Below are 23,428 nucleotides of genomic sequence, written 5' to 3'. Positions count from 1 at the left end.
GTACAGTAGTGTATAAAAATACTTTCTTAAACATTCATAGCATAAATTTCTTCTATTCTTTAACCACTCTTTTAAAAGTATTTTTGTGACATGATGTTTGAATGATATAATTTGTTTATTAGGGTGAAAAGCATTGATACCAAAATAGTAATAATAGACCAAATGCTAAAATACAAATATTTAACTTTTCATACTAAAATATTTAAAATGACATAAACACATAAGGCATTGATGCATTAGTAGCAATATGAGAAACCCCAAGCAGCTACAGTAACTGTAACATGATTTAATGACAATGGGAGAGGGCGCAGCCATTGAGTCATATAGCCCCTCCTCCTTTGTGTGACTCCTCCCCCACATCATCATAGTCTGTTTTTAAAAACAAGCAAATTCATGTAAATTTTTTATAAAGGCATCACAATTTAGTTTAATTAGGGTTTAAATGAGAGACATGATTAAAAGTAGATTATGTAAAAAGATGCCAAAACCATACCTAACCGGTTTCTCTCATCTTCATTGCTGTTCTTCACATCATCATACTCCGGATCACCCTCTGATACACATGTGAAAAAAAACCTCACATTGTAATGTGTAACACAGCTTGTGTCATTCATCTCATTCTCCTCATGACTGTCTGAGATTATTAGATTAAACCTGATAAAGCCATGTTGATTCATTAATAGTATAAATGCATGTTCAATATATCATATAAACATATATATAAGAGTGATATTAAATTGCAGTTCTGTGTGACTCGCTTGTTACACCTTGAAAGTTCTGTCCAATAATAATGAAATCATCATAATGATCTAGTGCAGGGGTAGGCAACTTCGGTCCTGGAGTGCCGATGCCCTTCAGAGTTTAGCTCCAACCCTGAAAAAAAACTTCACCTGCCTGTAGCCCTAGTAATTCTGAAGACCTTAATTAGCTTATTCAAGTGTGTTTGATTAGAGTTGGAGCTAAACTCTACAGGACAGCGGCACTCCAGGACCGACGTTGCTTACCACTGATCAAGTGTATCCACTACAGATACATGAAGACATAAACGGAATAAATGTCACACCATCTTATCAGTTCTGAGCATCATTTAAAAGGGATTATGTTAAACATACAAAAAAAAAAGGTAAACCACCTTTTTTAATATCAGAGTTCTGTTCACTCGTCATGACATCATCATAGCTTTCATGTCTGTCCTCTACAAATTAAACATGAAACATTACACCCATACAAAACATATCAAGAGAGAGAGAAAAAGATTTTGGTAACACTTTATAATAACTTTCATTAATAAATCATTCAATCACCATCAATTGTAAATTATTCTAAACATTTACTAATCATTTGTACCTTAGTGAGCAGTCATTTTGATTGCAAAAATTGTCCCAAATGCCCGGAATTAAGTGGAGGATCCTTTTTTCATGTTTAGTTGTTGCGTACTGAACCTCAACCTGTCCTGATTGTACGGGATACTGGTTCGAAGCAGTACTTAATATTGAAAGAGTTACTTCCCCTTTTGCAGAATTCGGATACTGTTTCTGACATCCTCATATGTGGTATTGGGATGAAATGTAATCCTGTTCCCATCCATCAGGTGCCCAGAAAATTCTGGATTTGGTTCTGGATGTGGAAGAAGTTCTGGAACTGGTTCTGGAAGTGGAACTAGTTATGGAAGTGGTCAGGCTCAGGGAAGTAGTTATGGAAATTGAAGCGATCAGGGACGTGGTCATGGAAGTCAGCAACGTCAGCAAAGTAGTTATGGAAGCGGTCAATGTCAGGGAAGTAGTTATGGAAGCAGTGAACGTCAGAGATGCTTTTGCATCTTTACAAAGCATTTATTAATCATTTGTTCATGTTTTTGCAGTATCCAATGTAAAGTTGAGACTATTCATCATTTGTAAATGTTTATAAACATTTACTTGATTATTTTTATTTTGGCACTAGATTTTAGCTACTGTAACAACGTTTGTGTAAAGGGTGGTTAGATAAGTTTAGTTAAATGCTTGGTAGAGACATTACACACATTGTAATTTCGGTGCAACACATGGTTTTATTGTCTCAACAATGATATTACTATACTATTGTGAATCATTAAACAGAATATTTCTTGAATCATACATTAATAGGAGGGGTAAAAAACTAATTTTCAAGAAAATTATTTATTATTTATCAAAACAATGCAATATAAACAGATTGAATCTTTTTCCCTTATGGTAATCAAATTGACCCTTGTACACTGTTGACCACTTACTCAACCCACACACTTGAGCCTAACCTTACCTGTATCACACCTCAATAGCAGCAAGTGTTGTGCATTAATAAATGCTTTTAATCATAAAATGGGTCATATGACATTGATAAAAAGAACATTATGTTGTGTATTTGGTGTAATGTGCTAATGCGGTTTAAGGTAAAAAAAAAAAGAAACACATTATTTTCAACATAATGTACATTATTGTTGCTCCTCTATGCCCTACCTTTCTGAAACGCGTCGATTTTTACAAAGCTCATTGTTCTGAAAATCGAGGTGTGCTCTGATTGGCCAGCTATCCACTGCTTTATGATTGGCCTAATGCCTCAAGCGTGTGACGGAAATGTTGAGCACCCTCACCAAACTGTGATGCCAAGTACTCAGCGCGCCGATCATGCAATCCACAGCGCAAAGTTAAAGTATTTCCTCAGCGAATAGCATGGATCAGCTCTAGACATGATGAAGTGGATTTCGTCCTCTTTTGGAAGGCCAAACAAAGAAGTTTTGCTTTCACAATGAAACACACAGCATTTCCACCACATGGCTGCGGCCACAACAACAACACTACAGGGAGAATACAAGTTACTCCTCCTTTCTTTGCATGAACATTTGGGCGGTATTATGCAAATCTTCCCATCATGATATAGACATGTCGGGGCGTGTTAGAACTAGCCGTTTTAAGGGGGGCGTGGACGAGTCTGAACTTTTATAAAAAATATCTCTTTGGATTTGAGATTTTAGTCTTTGCAACTTTACAGATCTTTATGCACCAAGAGCTTGTAACACCCCAAAGATAAAGGAAAATTTTAAATCGCATCATATGACGCCTTCAACATCTGTTAACATCATTTGTAGGTTTTCAAGATGTGTAGGGATCATATGAATTAGAAGTTTAATATAGTGCTGTCAAAATTAGCGCGTTAACGCATTCGATTAATTTGAAATATTTAACGCGTTAAAAAAAAATAACGCAATTAACGCGGTTGCAGTTTTTTTATTTCCAGTTGTGGCCTATGTGTGTTCGACGTGCAAACAAATATGGATAAGACCAAGGAAGGACTTTTAGACGGAAAGTTTCAGTATAAAACTCTGCCGGATAACTCTTCAGTCTGCCACAAGAAACAGCAACATTAAAATCATGAACTCAAATGTCATTGTTTAAATAAAAAAAAAAAACAATGACTGTAACTGCGTAAATCAGACCTTTCTGTAACGCTAACGTTAATAAGCTTAAACGAAAATAACGAAATAATTGTATAGCAGAGTATTTTTGTACACAGTGCCGCGAACTGTCAATCACTCCTCTGCGCGTGCATCACTGTCCTCGCAGCTGCAGCAACTTGCGCTCTCTCTCTTTATCAAGCTTTAAAACAAAAAGGGGACAAAAAGATCATATTGTCTTTGTGCATAGGCTATAGATTAATTAGATAAATGAATATCTAAATTTGTGCCTTGCCGTCTATGGTATTTTTTTAGAACTTAGAAAAAAGATGCTGCAGCCAATGAACAGCCAGCGGGGGCTGCAGGACGACTCAACCTCCGCAGACAGATTTTAATGTTTATCAGACAAGAAATACTCAAGATTTTGCTTTAGTATAACTCACAACGAGTTTTACACACCTTCTCCGGCCACGTTGAGTTGTTGACACTTAACAGTGGGAAAAGCGACACATGCGCTATTCACTTGTATAACTTAAGGGTGAATGGGTAATGTAGTTTCTGCTCTGGGTGGGATGAATTAGGAAGCTTGCATTGTGAAGGGTGCTTTGAAAATCGGCAGTGCAGGTAAAAGATTAAAACCTCTATTAAAACAGATGTCCAAATGAGCGTACCGGTACGCTACAAGCACGTTCTGGGCGCACGGAGAGGTGGCGGTACGCTCAAGAGCTATATTTAGAAGTGGCGGTACTGAGTACTGGTGCATAACGGCCCACTTAAAGCACTGGCAATGACTATACTTTGTTATTTTTTTGCAGTCCACTTAGAATTCAACATGGAAATCATTTTTGTTTTTTATTGGCATTGATTGTTTTGAAATTCAAATGGTACTTACATGCCTGTGTTTTTATTTCTGTAATAAATATGGCTTTCAAGCCAACAGTTAATTTGGAGGATATTGATGGTTTATTGCAGGTATGTTGTTTAAATGAGAAAATCTGTGTTACAAGTTAAACAAAAATTCAAATAAACAATCATATTTTGAATTTAAATAGTTTCTTTGTCTTGAGTTTACATTAATTATTTACATTTTACATTTACATATCCAAAAAGTTTCAGTCTTTTAATTGCGATTAATCGCGATTAATCGCGATTAATTTTAAAAAATTGTGCGATTAATTAGTTAATTTTTTTTAATCGATTGACAGCACTAGTTTAATAACATTTGTAAGAATTTTCATTTATATGAAATGTTAATTATTAGGTAATGTTAAATACATTTATTAGTCAACATTAACAAGCGCATTATTTCATGTTTCTAGATATGTGAATACATATTAATGAATGATCTGTTAAACATTACATAATGTTTGTTAATGATCTATTAATGAAAGTTTTTATAAAGCGTTACCAAGATGTTATATCAGAGATGTCCAAAACGGTTCCTTATGGGCCACTATCCCACTGTTTGCTCGAACCTGTCCTGAACCAAAGTAATCACTCGCTAGAAATTTCCAGACAAATGTGTTGGAGCTGGATGAAGCTAAACTCTTGGCTCTCCAGGAGCAGGACTGGACATCCCTGCTTTATGTATTTTAAATATTCAATCTAATTACAGAATAACCGAGAGATACCTGTCTCACGATCTGGTTTCAGTCCATCAGTGATGACATCATCATAGTATCCCGGTGTGATTTGCTTAATCTCTTCTGCATCAAAACATGTGGGATATTTGGCCATATTGGAATATGTTTTAAAAACAAAATGTAACATATTCTCCTGCAGGACCTGCCATTGTTGACATCATCATAATATGCAATGTTGATAAGTTGAAACATTTTAGTATTATGAACAGTTGAGTCATTGGTGACCTTTCATTTACTGGTAGAATTATATTTGTGTGATTTTAAGTGTGAATTACTTTATATTTTGTCATTGAGTTTGAAGATGAAATTATTTATTTGTAGGTATTAATTTGAATATACACTGAACAAAATTATAAACGCAACACTTTAGTTTTTTGCACCCATTTTTCATGAGCTGAACTCAAAGATATAAGACTTTTTCTATGTATACAAAAGGCCTATTTCTCTCAAATATTGTTCACAAATCTGTCTAAATCTGTGTTAGTGAGCACTTCTCCTTTGCAGAGATAATCAATCCACCTCACAGGTGTGGCATATCAAGATGCTGATTAGACAGCATGATTATTGCACAGGGTGTACATTAAGCTGGCCACAATAAAAGGCCACTCTAAAATGTGCAGTTTTATCACACAGCACAATGCCACAGAGGTCGCAAGTTTTGAGGGAAAGTGCAATTGGCATGCTGACTGCAGGAATATCCACCCGAGCCGTTGCATGTGAATTGAGTGTTCATTTCTCTACCATAAGCCATTTCCAAAGGCATTTCAGATAATTTGGCAGCACATCCAACCAGCCTCACATCGGCAGACCAAGTGTAACCACACCAGCCCAGGACCTCCAGATCCAACATCTTCACCTCCAAGATCATCTGAGACCAGCCACCCAGACAGCAACAATCGGTTTGTATAACCAAATAATTTCTGCACCTGTCAGAAACCATCTCAGGGAAGCACAATCCACTGGCCACAATAAACAACCTGATCAACTCTATGCAAAGGAGATGTGTTGCACTGCATGAGACAAGTGGTGGTCACACCAGATACTGTCTGGTTTTGGGACCCCCCTCGGGCCCCCCAATACAGTAAAACTGCACATTTTAGAGTGACCTTTTATTGCGATCAGCCTAAAGCACACCTGTGCAATAATCATGCTGTCTAATCAGCATCTTGATATGCTACACATGAGAGGTGGATGGATTATCTAGGCAAAGGAGAAGTGTTCACACAGATTTAGACAGATTTGTGAACAATATTTGAGAGAAATAGGCCTTATGTGTACATAGAAAAAGTCTTAGATCTTTGAGTTCAGCTCATAAAAAATGAGGACAAAAACAAAAGTGTTGTGTTTATAATTTTGTTCAGTGTATCTCAGCTCTAACCTGAGATAAGCTCATCAGCATCTTCATACCCAGAATGCAGTGCCTCAGAGATGAGACTTCCTGTAAAAGAAGAGCAGAACAGTCAGGAACATGTTCATCATTACAAAGAGACTTAACCCTCATTTTCTCTGGGGACAGGACAGGACCACTTCAGAAACCACACAAAGGGAACATGATTGTCAAGATTAAAATATAGTTTTTGTATCATTTAACTTTAACTTTCATATTCTCTTTGTGTATAGTTTTTGAAGTGTCATTTTTGGATATCCCATACACTTGTTGTTTTTCTACAACTTTTAGTTTGTGTTCATCTGATAAATGAAAGTCATATAGGATGGCATGAGGGTGGAGATGGAGTTTCCTTTTAATCCCTTTCCCTGTATTTATTTAATTAATTTTTTTAAATAATTTTCTTGGTGTTCCACTGGGTTTACTTCCTTGAGTACAATTTAAAGTTGTACCTTTTTACTTTTACCCAAATATGATTTTGACCAGATACTTGTTCTTTCACTGGAGTAACATTTTTTTAGTACTTTTTGTTTTTACACCTCTGATAAAAACATGAGGCACTAGCCATGTTTTCACTGTTGGGCTTAAAGCGGGCATGCCAGGCCAGTCGTGTTTCCACGGTCACTTCCGGGGCTTGATCGTGTCTCATCGGGGCTTCATCGGGGCAAACGGCCCGGGTTTCATATTTTATTGAAGCATCCCTGGGCGCCGCCATTGGCTAGCGGACCCCCACCTGCTGTTAGCATTCCATTGACTCCTATTCATTTTGGCGTCACTTTGAAAGTGAATAACTTTACATCTGAGGCGTTTAAAGACTCCATTTGTCCATTAATTACTTCTAAAGAAACACAAAAATGTATAAAAGGCTCCATTACCTTGTATCTTACATTGTGGCTCCATAGAAGCAGTTTTTGTAAAAATAGGCTAACGATTGCGTCATAACCTGCGACTCTCTGTCACGCAGTAGAGAAATTACTGTATGGACAGGAGGAGAAGCTCGCAGGCAATCTTTTACTGTCTATGAGGCAATCAGGGGGACGTGGAGGCATAAAGTCAAGGGAGAAGCCCATAGAGAGTGGTGAAACTGGAGAACTGGAGAACTGGAGAAAATTATTCAACAACGTCTTCAAGATTCGGTGGGTGATTCAGATTTCTCTTGGCACAGCGATTAGAAGACTTACAATTGTCAGACAGGTTGCTCACATGACATCTACGTCATCAAGCTCAGTTTGAGTCTGCGCAGTACGCGAAAACCTTGGGCCAAAGCAGGCCAGCTGGGGCTAAAGGAGTGGTTATGAACAAAGGGGGAGTTTCTCCATGTCTGGAGAGCTCAATGCTGCAGATCATTTCAGAAAGATAACCGCTTTAACAACAGTATTAAAGACTTTTTAAATTAACTTGAGCTCAAAACTCACTCTTAGTCAGCAGCGAGTGTTTGCAATAACTTGATCTGATGTGGATTATAATCACCATACAAGGCAGATATATTTATAAGCAAAGTCTGTGCACTCGTTGTGACGTTTGTGCACCAGAGAAACACAAGGAAAGGGAGAGATCCAATTGCAGGAAAATTTTATTAACAAAAAGGGTAATCCAAAATAAACAGTCTAAGGAGACAAACAAAACAAAAGAAGGAACCGGAAGGAACGGAACGGGAACTCGAAGGACAAGGAGGCACTAGCTCACTAGTGGACACCCAGGAAAACAGAGACTGACAGCGTGACATTACCCCCTCCTCCACGGAGCAGCTGCCAAATGCTCCACCTGAAACCAAGGGAAAACCAACAGATAAAGAAACTAGGAGGGAGGTGGAGCGGCAGAGGACTAGGGGGAGGGACAGAGGGCCAGGAAACATGGTACACAGAGACAAGAGAACCAGGTAGAATGGGGAAACAGAGACAGGAGAACCAGGTAAAATGGGGAGACAGAGACAAGACCCCCATTTTACCTGGTTGTCTTGTCTCTGTCTCCCCATTTTACCTGGTTAGACAGAGACAAGAGAAGTGTAACACAAAACAAGGAGTCCAGGAGGGTGGTGGACCGGCAGAGGATCAGGTGGAGGGACGGAGGGCCAGGTCCAAAGAAGGAAACAGACAGAAAAACTAAAGAAAACAAAAACATAAGTCCATGAAGGACATCACGTGATGCCCACCAGGGCGGAGCAGAAGACCACCACAACGATGTGGTCAAGGCAGAAGCCCCCCAGGGCGGAGCAGAAGACCACCACAACCGTGTGGTCAGGGTGGAAGCCTCCCAGGGCAGAGCAGAGGACCACCACATCCTTTTGGTCGAGGCTGGAGTCCCCCAGGGCGGAGCAGAAGACCACCACGTCCTTGTGGTCGATGCCGGAGTCCCCCAGGGCGGAGCAGAAGACCACCACAACCGTGTGGTCAGGGCGGAAGCCCCCCAGGGCGGAGCAGAAGACCACCACATCCGTGTGGCCAGACCAGCGGGAGGAAAAGTAATGTTTTTTCATTTGTTCATGAAGATCCCTGGTGACTTGACTCAGTCCTTGAAGATCCCTGGTGACTTGACTCTGTCCTTGAAGATCACCAGTGACTTGACTTGACTCTGAAAGGTCAACGGTAACTAGCCCTGTCTCTGGAAAGTCCATGGTAGCTAATCCTGACTCTGGAAGGTCAAAGATGACTAACCCTGACTCTGGAAGGTCAATGGTGACTAACCCTGACTCCGGAAGGTCAACGGTGACTAACACTGACTTCGGAAGGTCAACGGTGACTAACCCTGACTTCGGTAGGTCAACGGTGACTAACCCTGACTCTGGAGGGTCCACGAGCACTTGACTAGACTCTGGAGGTTCAACCGGAACCTGACTCAACTCTGGAAAGTCAATGTGCACCTGACTCGACTCTCGAAGGTCAACCAGAATCTGACTTGATTCTGGGGAATCAGCTGGAACGTGACTCGACTCTGGATGGTCAACAGGAGCCTGACTCGAGTCTGGACAGTCAACTGGAATTTGGCTCGACTCTGGAAGATCGACAGGAACTAGCCCTGACTCTGGAAGGTCAACGGTAACTAACCCTGACTCTGGAAGGTCGACGGTGACTAACCCTGACTCTGGAAGGTCGATGGTGACTAACCCTGACTCTGGAAGATCGACGGTGACTAACCCTGACTCTGGAGGGTCCACGAGCACCTGACTCGACTCTGGAGGGTCAACCGGAACCTGACTCAACTCTGGAAAGTCAATGGGCACCTGTCTCGACTCTGGAAGGTCAACAGGAACCTGACTTGATTCTGGGGAATCAACTGGAATGTGACTCGACTCTGGATGGTCAACGGGAGCCTGACTCGACTCTGGACAGTGAACTGGAATTTGGCTCGACTCTGGAAGATCGACAGGAACTAGCCCTGACTCTGGAAGGTCAACGGTAACTAACCCTGACTCTGGAAGGTCGACGGTGACTAACCCTGACTCTGGAAGGTCGACGGTGACTAACCCTGACTCTGGAAGGTCGACGGTGACTAACCCTGACTCTGGAGGGTCCATGATCACCTGACTCGACTCTGGAGGGTCAACCGGAACCTGACTCAACTCCAGAGGGTCAACGGGCACCTGACTCGACTCTGGAAGGTCAATAGGAATCTGACTCAACTCCAGAGGGTCAACGGGAACCTAACGCAACTCAGGAAAACCCACTGTAACTGCCATCCTCTGCAGTGGCTCCGGGCTGACGGCCATGCTGCGCAGCGGCGCTGGGTTGGTGGCCATCGTATACTGAGGTGCTGGCTCAGCCGACGTGACGTGAACAGTTTTGGGAATCTCTAGGATTTGTGACAGCCTGGAGAAATAATCCAAAAACGTTGGCGCTGAGCTGGCAGCCATCTTGCACTGTGGCACTGGACTGGTGGCCACTTTTTGCTGTGGCGCTATGCTGGCGTCCATCTTGCCTCTTGGCGCTGGGTTGGCAGCCAACTTGTGCGGTGGCACTGGACTGGCAGCCATCTTGGGCGTTGGCGCTGAGCTGGCGGCCATCTTGCACAGTGGCACTGGACTGGTGGCAACTTTGTGCTTTGGCGCTGTGCTGGCATCCATCTTGTACTGTGGCGCTTGACTGACGGCCATCTTGCCTCGTGGCGCTGAGCTGGCAGCCATCTTGTGCTGTGGTGTGGGGCTGGCTTCCATCTTGCCTCGTGGCGCTGGCTCAGCCGATTTGCGTCTCCTCTCCCCTCTCTGTCCAAAATGGTGAAACGGTGGCTCCCATCCGCACCCCGGGTCAATGGGAGACCACAGTGGAGATCGCTGCCGGACCTCCTCTCGACTACTTACTCCGGACCGATCTCCCCTGGTTCCACGGAACACAACCTGGCGAATACCCTCAAAGCCATTTCTCTCCCGCTTGATGGCTGGGGAGGAAATTGGAGCAGACATACCGCTAGATCTCTTTGATGGAGTCCTTCTTTAAACAAAAAGGGTAATCAAAATAAACAGTCCAGGGAGACATACAAAACAAAAAAGGGAACCGGAAGGAACGGAACGGGAACTCGGAGGACGAGAAGGCAAGGGTAAGTCTCGGGAGACGAGAACATTGGTAACACGAAGGGTAAGGACTCCATACAAACAACAGGGAAAGACAAGTATTTATAAGGAGACTAATGACAATAGATTGCCTGCACCTGGTGCGATTAACTAGAGTGCAATTACTGTGAAGACAGGACCAGACTAGAGGAATTATAGTGCCTATGGTGAAGTGCCTAAGGAGAAGTGAGCTCACTAGTGGACACCCAGGAAAACAGAGACAGACAGCGTGACACTCGTATAAGTTATTATTTTAAATAGGGTTTAAATGATCTGATGATTAAAAGAACATTATGTAAAAAGATGACAAAAACATACCTAACCGGTTTCTGTCATCTCCAGTGCTGTTCTTCACATCATCATACTCCTCCTGATATCCCTCTGATACACATGTGAAATAAAACCTTACATTGTAATGTGTAACACAGCTTGTGTCATTGATCCCTTTCTCATCATTAACCATGTTGATTCATTAATGGTAGAAATGCATGTTCAGTATATGATAAACAAAATACATACGAATTATATTAAATATTAAATTAGTTCTGTGTGACTCACTCATTACACCTTGAAAGTTCTGTCCAATAATGATGACATCATCATATTGATCTAGTGTGCCCACTACACATAAATGAAGAAATAAACAGAATAAATGTTACATCATTATATCAGCACTGAGCATAATTTTAAAGGTAGTATCCTAAACGGGTAAAAAAAAAAAAAGGTTGTTCCCTTGTCGTGATATCATCATAACTCTCGTGTCTGTCTTTTTGTTTTAGAAACAACATGTAATATATTCACTTGCATGTCCTGAAATCTGCCATTGTTGACATCATAATATGCAGTGTTGAACACTATTTCTAAAAAGATGAACTTTTTAGTATTTTGAACAGTTGAATCATTGGTGAAATATTTATTTTACTGATAGAATTATATTTGTGTGATTTTGAGTGTGTTATACATTTCATGTATTTTTTCATTGAGTTTTTAGTTATTAATTTGAATATATTTTAGGTCTCTTACCTTGGAAAAGCTCATCAGCCTCTTCATACCCAGAATGCAGTTCTTCAGAGATGAGCCTCCCTATTAAAGAAGAGAAGAACAGTCAGAAACATGTTCATCATTACAAATAGACTAAACCCTCATTCATCTGGATCGTAAATCATGGTGTTAGTGAAAACACAACAAAAATTAAAATTACTTGCATTTTAAAACCATTAGAGACAGAATATTTGTGTTGAGCCAATTAGCAAACACACACACACACACCCTCACATGAACCCATTCCTCACTGCCTTCAAGAAGCTGACTGACAAACACTCACACACACACAAACATGCACCTGCAGCTCTGTGGTTTTCTGTCAGGAATTCTGTGGTTTGAAGCAGGAGGTTTAACAGGACTAATAATAGATGAACATCAACTGTCTGACAGACTCTTATTAATGATATTACATGAGATTGATGGCTCATGTCTCACCCCTCTGAGTGAAGTGATTGTGTCTGTGCTGAATCTCCTCATAAACGGTCTCAGACATCGTCCTGTGTCTCCTCTTAGAGAGAGCTGTGAGTGTAGACAGACAAACCTGCATCAGTTCACAACACATGACTGATCACACACTGAATAAGACACAATATGACAGTCTCTGGATCTCTCCTACCTCTCCTCATCACTCTGTTCTGCTGAATCAGTATAAGCAGTGGCACTAAGAGCAGTAAGAGCACAACTCCCAGAACAATCACAAGCACTGGGGGGACCGAGAGAGACGCTGCTGGAGGAGAAGCTGATGTTGTTGAGGCAGGAGTAATGGACACTGACAAATCTGAAAAAATATATATATATATTTATATATGTGTGTGTATATATATATATATATATATATATATATATATATATATATATATATATATATATATATATATATATATATATATATATAAGGGGTACAGGGTACAGGGCTTTCAGTACGGTGCACGTGTGTTCCGAATGCAATATTTTGTATGCGGAACACAGGTACATTTTCGTGTTTCCAAACGAACATATTAAGTGGCGGAAGTCTCCGCGTTCAGCGCAAATCCCGCCCTGTAGCTAATTCTAAGGCCGGTGACACACTGGCTGCGTGAAGTGAGCGTGCGTTTCTGCTGCGTGTCAGTTGCTTCACGTTTTCTGTGTCTTTACACACCAGAATCGTGCCTGGCGCGCTGCTGCTACTGTAGGTGACATAGAGGGAGACCACCGACAGACCAGGCTCTTGTCTGCACGACAATAATATCTATACTTCATGTTGAGCATAAATATAAAGCCTACTGATAAAGGACACCGTCAACAGTATTGACGGCAAAATAGACTATGTTTGACAGGTGCAATATGCCAGTGTGTCACAGGCCTAAGGTTTTCAAAAGGCATCACGCAAGTGTGAACATCACTACAACTAGGAAAAAAACGATTGTAATTTAAACGCAGCTCCCGTCGGTATTTAAACAGACCTTTGCTCTTAAGGGCCGTTTCATAGTCAGAGCGACGCGCTCCCTTTCATAGTCTAAACAGTGAACGCAAGCGTCACGGGTGATGCGTGTATGCAATACACCGCTTTCGCAACAGGGGGTAGTAGAGTCGGGTGATATTAGTAGAGTCGCGTGATATTCAGATCACAATGGCAACTAGGAGGAGTGTATTCTGTTGCTAATGAACTATCGTACAAATGTGGATGAATACGTATAAGTTCGCATAATTTTTCCTCTTCGGCCGCCAATGTATTCAAACCTTCTTCTTCTGTAAACACAATATACTTGATGTACAATACTTGCAATGTCGCCCCCACCGACAACACATAGTATTGCGTGAATCGGCGCGTATCAAAAACTAGGACGACACATTTGGCTACGCACCGACTAATAATGGCGGCCGAAGCGTAACGATGCGTAGTCTCGGGGACGCGTATGCGTACAGATGCGTTGACTATGAATCGGCCCTAATTCCGATCGGCCCAACGCAATAAACATTTTTTTTTTTTTTAAATGAGCAGGCCTACAAGCGGTGATTGGTAATGCTGCACTGTAATCATAGTTATTTATTTATATTTTTCATTATATTTTATTATATGATATTGGTTTAAGACTGATTGTATTTTATTTAGTGGAGAACTTTGCAGCAGTATTTTATTACTTATTCTTTTTTTATTTTATATAAATATATATATATATATATATATATATATATATATATATATATATATATATATATATATATATTATTAAAAAGTATATAAAAAAAAAAAGTTTAAACAAATTGTTAAAAAAAGTTTATAGTAATAAACAACCTGCAGTTTAATATTTGCATTTATTTCCCTTACTGTACCGAAAATGAACCGAACCGTGACTTTAAATATATATATAATATAATATATATATATGAAATAAGTCTAGATGATCTTACCAGAGCAGATGACTCCAGCATCTTCAGTATGATTAGCTTTTACTCCCCATCCATTGAATCTACAGTTTGTCAATGTAAACTCTGATCCTGTACACTGTAAATCAGAAATCCAGACTTTTCCTGATCCTTCACCAAAGTGAGCACCCTTTGGTGCAGTTAAAGCCTCTCCACAGTCAAGTTCTTTACACACCACTGCAGCATCAGGCAAATCCCAGCCAACATGATGTACTGTTCCCCACTGACCAGCATGAAGAACCTCCACTCGACCAGCACAGCGACTGTTAGCACCCACTAATCTCACTGTTTCTGAAAGTGAAAGGACACAAGAATGATAACATAAGTCGTTTAGATTTTTTTTTTTTTACAATATTACTCAAGAACTTTGTCAATACTCATAGTTCATATGTCATTTACCTACCAGCACATACAACGGTCACATTGTTCTCATGGGAACAAAATTGTGAAGGTGATGCTGGACAAAGAGCAAACTGATACTCATTTCCTCTGCACTGAATCTCTTGTGTCCACATCTGAGTGTCTCCTTTGTCAAAAGCAGCTGCTCCCAGCACCTGTACAGGAGCCCCACAGTCCAGCTCTCTACACACAACCTCTGCATCCTGCTGGTCAAAGGCAGAGCCACACACTGACATCCACGTCTGATCAAGAAGTATCTCTAATCTCCCAGAGCAGCGAGAACCTCCAACAAGCCTGATGCCTGAAATGTTAGACATAACAAACTGCTAAAAATCATGAAATAACATAAAAAATAAAAAAAGCTTATATAGCCTACTGTACTAGGAGAGAAATGTTGTAATGTTGTGCTTTAACAAGTGTTTGCCACAATTTTGCCACAAATTAAAGTTGTTTTGAAATCTACAACTTATCTTAAACTAATTAGAGAGTAGTACTAGCCCTAGATTAACATGTGGGGTCCGTGCCGGTCCTGCTACATTTGGTACACTGGGTTAACTAGGGGTGTAACAATATATTTTGTCACAATATGAAAATAAAAGTTTAGATATTTAATTTAGCATCAAAAAATAGTAATGGCACATTCAATAAACCCAAAAGGTCACACATTTGAGCTTTCATGTTTCTTATTTATTAATATTATTGGTAATTTTTATTAATAAATGTAAAGTAAAATGCATAATTTTATAAAATAAAGTCGGGACAGAGTATAACAATCTCTGTCTAACATAATTCTGTATTTTTAGCTAAGCAGAATGATTTCATATTTCTATTCTGATGTAATCACCAGTCCCGTGCATGAGGGAGAAAGACCAAGTCCAAGCCTATTAAAATCCATTCCTGATGAAATATCAAATTTAGTATTTTATTTAAAAGTAACACTAACAGAACATCAGTTTGAACTTTGTATGTTAATTTATTTTGTTTATTAAAATGTTAAGGTAAGTTCCTAACTTATACTGTAGGTGAAAGTGTAACATTTAGAGTAAATATTATATATGAAATTACACGAGAGTTTAGGTCATTAAACATGAACATGACCACAATTCAAATCATAAACCATCTTTTTTTCATGCAGTATAGATTGTTTATATTTCACACAGAGGCGTACAACTTCTGCTTTCACCTCAAATCTTTTAGTGGTCCTATATGATTGATATAATATTGAGTGATTTGTATTCTAAATGGTTAAACTCACACTGTATTGCATCACTCCTTTGACTCTCCTAATGGTTTAAATTCTGATTTAGATAATCTACTTAGTACATGCTTTTATTAAGGTCAATAATGTATTTATTTCTTAATGAAAGGTAGTGATAAAATCAGTCTACCTGAGCAGATAATTCCCACATCTTCATAATGTCCACAGTTATGGCCACCCATTTTTTTTTTTGAACAATCAAATATTGAGGACTCAGATCCATTACATCTCACATCATCCATCCAGATTTTTCCTGATCCTGGTCCAAAGTGAGCAGCACGCATTATGTTTGAAGTTTCGTCACAGCCCAGCTCTCTACACACCACTGCAGTGTTTGTCAAAGCCCAATAATCATCACACACGGTTCCCCATTCTCCATTATAATAAACCTCCACCCGACCAGCACAGGAATTACCACCATCCACCAACCTCACATTTCCTGCAGAATAGACACAGAATGATGTTGTTGTAGAAAAATTTATATTTTACTCTTTCTTAGACATTGTGTGGGTTTTATATATTTTTCCTTTTGATTTAACTTGTGTTTCTCTCTCAATATGTATGCATGTCACCTGGAATGCAACGAAGACATCACACAATAAAAAAAAAAGCCTTTGAGGTCTTTAGTGCAGGTAATTTACTCAGGAAAGACAGAGGGGTTATCCATAAATAAAGACCTTTGACCTCAAGAGTGTGAAGATAATAAAAGCCCAGTGTGTTAGGAGGACCATTGTGTTTTCTGAAAACAGCTAGGTTTGGTTTACAGGGTTAAGTGGACATTTAAAGAGAAGGAGCCTTGTAAGAAGTGGGGTTGATAACAGTATAATAAGGCTGTCTGTTTTCAGTGTGATTCAGGTCTGTTGTGTTTCAGGGTAGCTGCTGAATCAGTGAACGCACCTCTTTAAGGAAAATCAACTTCTTAAATAAAATTTGATTCATTGTCTACACTGAGATGCTATTTGTAGTAATTGTTTTTGCCACAACAATGTATATAAAATGTGATTGAGAGAGGACAAACAACAACAGAGAAAATGACCATGAGAGGGGGAAAAAATAACTTTATATTAATGCAAATAATGCAAATATTACACATATAAAAGGGGAACTATACATTTTGTTGTTATATATAAATTATATCATGACCAATTAATATCTCAAACACAAATCACTATAACATAAACTACACATAAGAATCCGGAGTGTACGTACCAGCTGTGGAGAGTTTGATCACAGAAGACAAAAAAATGAGAGTTAGACAGTTCTCCATCTTTACTGATCATACACTTTGTTTGATCAACTCTAAACTAAAAGTTTCAAGAGAGACAGAGACAGAAGGCTTCACAACCACCGAACAACAAGCCAATCACAAACACTTTTACCTTATTAAACAGAAGAGAGGAAATCATCAAAAAGCTTCAGTGACTAATCAGAAGGCGTATTTATGATTTTCACCATATTTATTAAAAGTACGTCAGCATTGATGAACAGGACTCCTCCTCCATCTGACAGAGACACTTAACTGGGGAGAAACACACAAGATAGAGGGGTGACAGTCAAACATACAGGAAACTGATTTCAGTGACAGGAAACATTCCAGTTTATTAACAGCATCAAAGCCCAACATTTGCAGATATAGAAATACTAACGCTCATAACAAATTGGTTCAATCTTATAACTTTGAGTTCATGTTTAGGAATTTTAGTTATAAAATCAAATTAACTTTTTTAAAGATTTGTTTTAGCTACTAGATTTGTTTATTCAGAAATATATTTTAGCAACACTTGTCAAGTTCACAGTGAAAGAGACGTGACATACAGTACTCAGAATTCATGCTCTGCATTTAACCCATCCAAAGTGCACACACACAGCAGTGAACACACAAAGAGAGAGAGAGCGAGAGAGAGAGAGAGAGAGAGAGAGAGAGAGAGAGAGAGAGAGCAGTGAGCAGCCATTTATGCAGTTGGGGGTTCGGTGCCTTGCTCAAGGGCACCTCAGTCAGAATTGCGACTCGAACCCACAACCTTAGGGTTAAGAGTCAAACGATCTAACCATTAGGCCACAACTTTCCCGTTAGTGCATATTAATACAAAATTAGTAGGGTATTTTGTTTAAAAAATAAATAAATAAAAATAAAGACAATAAAGTATGTCTATGGTCATGCATAGTTCATCATACGAGAGCCAAGTTTGCAGCTGCACTTTTTAATACTGTAATACCGAACCAAGGCTCGACATTAACGCTTGTCCGCTTGTCAGAAGTTGTGCCCAATTTCGACCCCCTGCCGAATTATTACCCCCTAGTATTGGTAGGTTTAGAAGTAGGTGTGGGGGAGGGGTTAGGATTAGGGGTGGGATTAGGATTAGGCAATCAGGTAGCGATTTAAACAAGGGGGGGTAATAATTCGGCAGGGGGTCGAAATTGGGCACAACAGCGGAAAAAGTGGATTTAGTGAAGAGGCAAATTATGACCTGATCAAATTTTAATAACAAACAATTACTAGGGCAGGACTGAGACTTTGGCGAGAATGAATCTGATTTTATTCCTTTGCGTGAAGAAAATGTGAAGTCCCGGCCAAATTTTGTACATCCGCAAATTAGTATGTGAATTCTTGCAATGAGACTTGCTCACTTGTTGAATGTTTTCTTACACACACACAAATATATATGGGTGTGTGTGTGTGTGTGTGTGTGTGTGTGTGTGTATATATATATATATATATATATATATATATATATATATATATATATATATATACACACACACACACACACACACACACACACAAAAATTCACACGTACTATCTGTTACTGTACCTGTCAGACTCTGCTGGTTCATTAGCTGAATAAGAGGCAGTAGTTTATATAATATATAATATATTAGAATATATATAATATATAATATATATTAGAGGTGGGCATAGATTATTTTTTTTAATCTAGATTAATCTCACTGTGATCATGAAATTAATCTAGATTAATCTAGATTAAAATGGCTCATTCTAAGTCTGCCAAAGGCATTCAGAATGTGTGTGTTACCCAAATAAAATTGACAAACAGTAAGTCTTTGAGAAGGGGTTTATCAAGCCAGGTGGTGCATTAGAAAAGGGGCTCATCTCCTGTTTCCAAAATGCATCACAAAGTGATTGAAAAAGCTGTAAACTAATTCCACATTGCACAAGGTGCAAACAACTGTTTATGCCTGTTTCACACATACTCATACGTCTGCAGTGTGTATGCGTTGCATATTTTTTTACGCACCCATGTTAACGGATTCCAGTTGCGTTCCAGGAGCGTTGCGTCTGCAGCAGTGCAGAGATCGTTTACGTACTGAGTAGCGGACTGCAAACACCTGAAAGCACATCGAGTCCGTGCTGCACCACATACAGTACGTAACACACAGGGACTGCATACGCACTGCAGACGGAGTATGTGTGAAACAGGCGTAGCTGGGGGTCAGTGGGGCCCCGGTTAAGGTTGTACCTGTGGGCCCTGTTTGAAATTGTTTAATTTGTATGTTAGTTTATTTTTATTTATTTGTGCTATTTACAGAATGTTTAAGTTTTTTTTCAAGGTACAGAAACCAAATAATTAAATGTAAAATAGCACTGGATAGTCTTCAATGTAAAAATGAAAAATACAATCAAACCTACATTTATTTAGACACCTTCAACATTTCTCACATTATTACAGTTTTGCTATATATCAAAAAATATATCTGGTGTCTGAATAATTTTTGCTTTAACAGTTAAAAAAAAAGTAATTCAGTCAAGAGCAGTGAGTGATTTTCATATTCATTTTCTTGGATTAACATTACAGCAGCCAGTCGCTAAATTAGGCGAGGTCACTTTAAGAGATGATGAATGCATCCAATTTAATACACATCCCATTTTTTTCCTCAACTGTTTACTTTCACTTAAGAAATAACTGACTGTTTTTTCGAGCATAATTTCCAAGCTAGATATTTTGTCATATTTTGTATGCGGCTCTCTCTCTTGTGCGCACCGAACACAGCGCGCGCCGCGAGTAACCAGCTACTCTGTTCAGCTTTTTCGCATCTTGTTTTTGGATTCTTTAAGGTTTAAATCGACAAGCGCTAAGGCTTAAAAACACGTGAAAAAGATAAGTTTTCGTGACAATGCGCAGCAGTGGCCCGTCAACTGTCCTGAGCATCTTTTTAGGCTGGCCTCAGCCAGTCGGTTATATAAAATATCAAGGTGAAAGTCATCATACTGTAGCTTGCTTAGACCCAGCTCCCAACCCAACTTTGAGAATAGATTAGGCAATATTTTTTTAATAGCCCGATAAGAGTCTCGCGTTAACGCAGCACGTTAACGCCGATAACGGCCCACCACTAATATATAATATATATATATAATATATATATATATATATATATATATATATATTTTTTTTTTTTTTGGATGCTTTTTCTAGCACAAATGTATTATAAGTCTCATATCTTGCCATGTTACTTATGTTAGTTTACATAAAGCAGAAAAAGTTTACTTATTAAAATTAGTAAATTCAGATACCAGATTAATGTGACATTAGTTTTAAACTAATTTTATTGTAATATCAGTTTGTTTATTTTGATGGTCAACCAACAGACAAACTGACTATAAAAAAACATGGAACTACATAAAAATTTTACCTGTTTACCTGTGCTGTGTTTGTGGAGGAGGAAAAAAATCTTCAAGTTTGCAGCCTTCCCAGCACGTGTGGAAATTCCATAGACAGTAAAAGAAAGGGAAATTGCCAAATTGCACTGTCACAGAAGGTTATTTGTTTTCGCAACAAAAATATCTTCATAGTCTTCCCTTCTATCGCCTTCATGCGGTCTGCTGTGGAACTGATGATAACACACAGCGCTTTCTCTGGACCTGCTCTGGACTCACACCAGAACGTGCTCCAAACACCACGCGTGTAAAAGTCCAGTGTGCGCATTAGAGGTACTTAGCGATATAGAGAGAAAGCGCTTAAAGTCATACTTGCATATTCATATTTTTCTCTTTCAATTGTCGATGGGTATGTCATTAAACGCCGTTGTTCAGGGCACAGAAAAGTAAGAATATTTAGTGTTAACCGCAGCTGTTGAATGTTGACACAGTATTCAAGACGTAAGTAGTCAAATCAGGTTCTGAGCCATTGAGCGACCGAATGTTCGGCCATGTTGGGTGTACCAGTCTGCGTTTTGTTGAATGGGGGAATCGAATATGTTGCCCTCACAAAAATGCCGTTTATTCTGATTAGTAATGCCTTGCGACATCCGTACGTCATTATTGTGCATCTTAACTGCAGAAACATCAAGGGTTGTGTCCACAAACTAGTGTAAGCAGATGTTAAGTTAACGTGAGACATGGCACTTTTAAAACAAAATGCTAAAAGTAAAGGTCCAAATAGAGGAAAATACTTTAATAACATATAACGCCAAAAGGAAAAGAAAATGGGTTCCGGAGAACAAAGTTTTTCATGGTTGCTTAAAAGAGGGTGAGTAAATGTGTATTCGATGTAGAAGATTCACGCTGAATAAACTAATTTTATAAGGTGCAATTAAAGACGTCTGAAATGAGGGAACAAAAAAACTATTGTAACACGCATATGTTTAGTTAGATATGCATTCTTTGCATTAATGTTGGTTACATTTTTGAAACCGTTTTATCATTTCCTTGAAAAAAAAAGTTTAATCCTAGGCTTCTTTTGCATATTTTGCAATATTGCAGGGCTTGCATTTTTAGGTCCTGAAATGTAACACAGTTGTTCGTTTAAGCTGTGAATATTTTAATTTAAAATATTTCACACACCTTTTCATAATTAAAAAATCAATAATTCATATTCACGTTCCAGAATTCACTTCCAAAATATTCAATCGGTTTAAAAATACGATGTATAATATTCGACAGGCAAATTTCGGTCCATTTTATTTCACTTTCCAAATTCGCTTCCACAAATTCAGTGGTTAAAATTCGGCAGATAATTCGCCCTTTCACATCCGGGGGCTGCAGGAATAGCAGTAGAGCACAGAGGCATGATCTCCATCTCCTGTCAGTCGCTCACCAGCAGGTGGTGCAAGCGGCTTTTGATGAAGACCAAAGCAAAAAGTGGATTAAGTAATACAGTTACAAAAACTGATCTGCATAAATGGAGCAGGCGCTAAGGAGAAGTTGTGATTATCGGGGCATGTGGAAAAGCTGATTGTGTGAATGTGAATGTTTATTTCAACATCTTTGCCTTTACCATAGAATGTATAAAGGCTGTTACCCGTAGCCTAGCAAGCAGCATTCTCTACCATAAAGGATATTATAATGGGATTTTACTCAACGCTGAAGTACAGAACTAACATTACATCTGAGGAAGACATATATTGCTTTTGGTTGTTTAGTTTCCATGACTTTGTGTCATGGCTTGTGTGTCGCTGTGCTGTCCCCTCACGTCACATTCCAGGATTCCCCAATGACGAGTAAGGGGCCTTTCACATATCGCGCTTAAAAACGCATGGAAAACGCTAGGCACACGGCTTTTTCCTTCTTTCCAAAGCGCTCGGGCAGTTACGCTCATGAGGCGTCTGCCGTTGCTAAGCATCCATGACCTGCTCTCTCCATGAATACGCGAAAATTTCAGCAAAGGATAAATGGATTTGCAGCACTAAAAATCGCTTGCAGTAGCTCTGTTAAAGGGGGGGTGAAATGCTATTTCATGCATACTGAGTTTTTTACACTGTTAAAGAGTTGGATCCCCATGCTAAACATGGACAAAGTTTCAAAAATTAAGTTGTAAGTTTGAAGGAGTATTTTTGTTCCAAAAAAACCTCTTCCGGTTTGTCACAAGTTTCGGAAAGTTTTTTTCGAGTATGGCTCTGTGTGACGTTAGATGGAGCGGAATTTCCTTATATGGGCCCTAAGTGCGCGCTCTTCTGCCGGTGTCATGAGAAATCGAGTCCGCCCGAGAAATCGAGTCCGCTTAGGACCCCGAGTGATCCCATTGGCTCAACGAACATTTAATGGGTATTATTTTTTAGCGCCTGATTTACAATTCCTGCTAAATCGCGTTTTTATTTTTGTCGTTTGAACTTTGCTATAATGACCATTTATGTACTTTAAATTACATGTTTCATAGGCTAGTATATAGCCGACGAGCTATATGTTGTGAAATCAAACATTTCTCGTTTTTGTTTTTTTTTGTTACTCGCGTATCAGTATAGCATACAGCTTACTCGATGTGTGTGTGAATTTATATTGTTAATCTAAATGATATAATATCGCAATTGCTTCTGCAGAACCGTGTTATTGTTGTATTATATACAGATATATTATTATTTTATGTAAAACGAATGTCATATTAA

At 39.2% G+C, this 23,428-nt stretch overlaps 1 protein-coding gene across 1 annotated transcript; it reads right to left on the bottom strand.

Annotated features, from left to right (window-relative positions):
- Window positions 1-7: 7 nt before the first annotated feature.
- On the bottom strand, window positions 8-22,679 carry LOC113047756 (antigen WC1.1-like). The gene is made up of 15 exons (XM_026209033.1): window positions 20,749-22,679; window positions 17,299-17,608; window positions 16,220-16,528; window positions 14,836-15,132; window positions 14,418-14,723; window positions 12,643-12,804; window positions 12,462-12,545; window positions 12,006-12,065; window positions 11,541-11,603; window positions 11,301-11,363; window positions 6,431-6,490; window positions 5,041-5,115; window positions 1,133-1,195; window positions 494-553; window positions 8-369 (listed from the first exon to the last, which is right to left on the bottom strand). The coding sequence occupies exons 2-15, from the start codon at window positions 17,354-17,356 to the stop codon at window positions 320-322; spliced, it is 1,710 nt and encodes a 569-aa protein (XP_026064818.1). The 5' UTR covers window positions 17,357-17,608; window positions 20,749-22,679; the 3' UTR covers window positions 8-319.
- Window positions 22,680-23,428: the final 749 nt, after the last annotated feature.

Source organism: Carassius auratus, chromosome 29 (genome assembly GCF_003368295.1).
Source record: "Carassius auratus strain Wakin chromosome 29, ASM336829v1, whole genome shotgun sequence".
In the NCBI taxonomy this organism is placed as follows: domain Eukaryota; kingdom Metazoa; phylum Chordata; class Actinopteri; order Cypriniformes; family Cyprinidae; genus Carassius; species Carassius auratus.
This window is presented reverse-complemented; position numbering and strand designations above follow the sequence as displayed.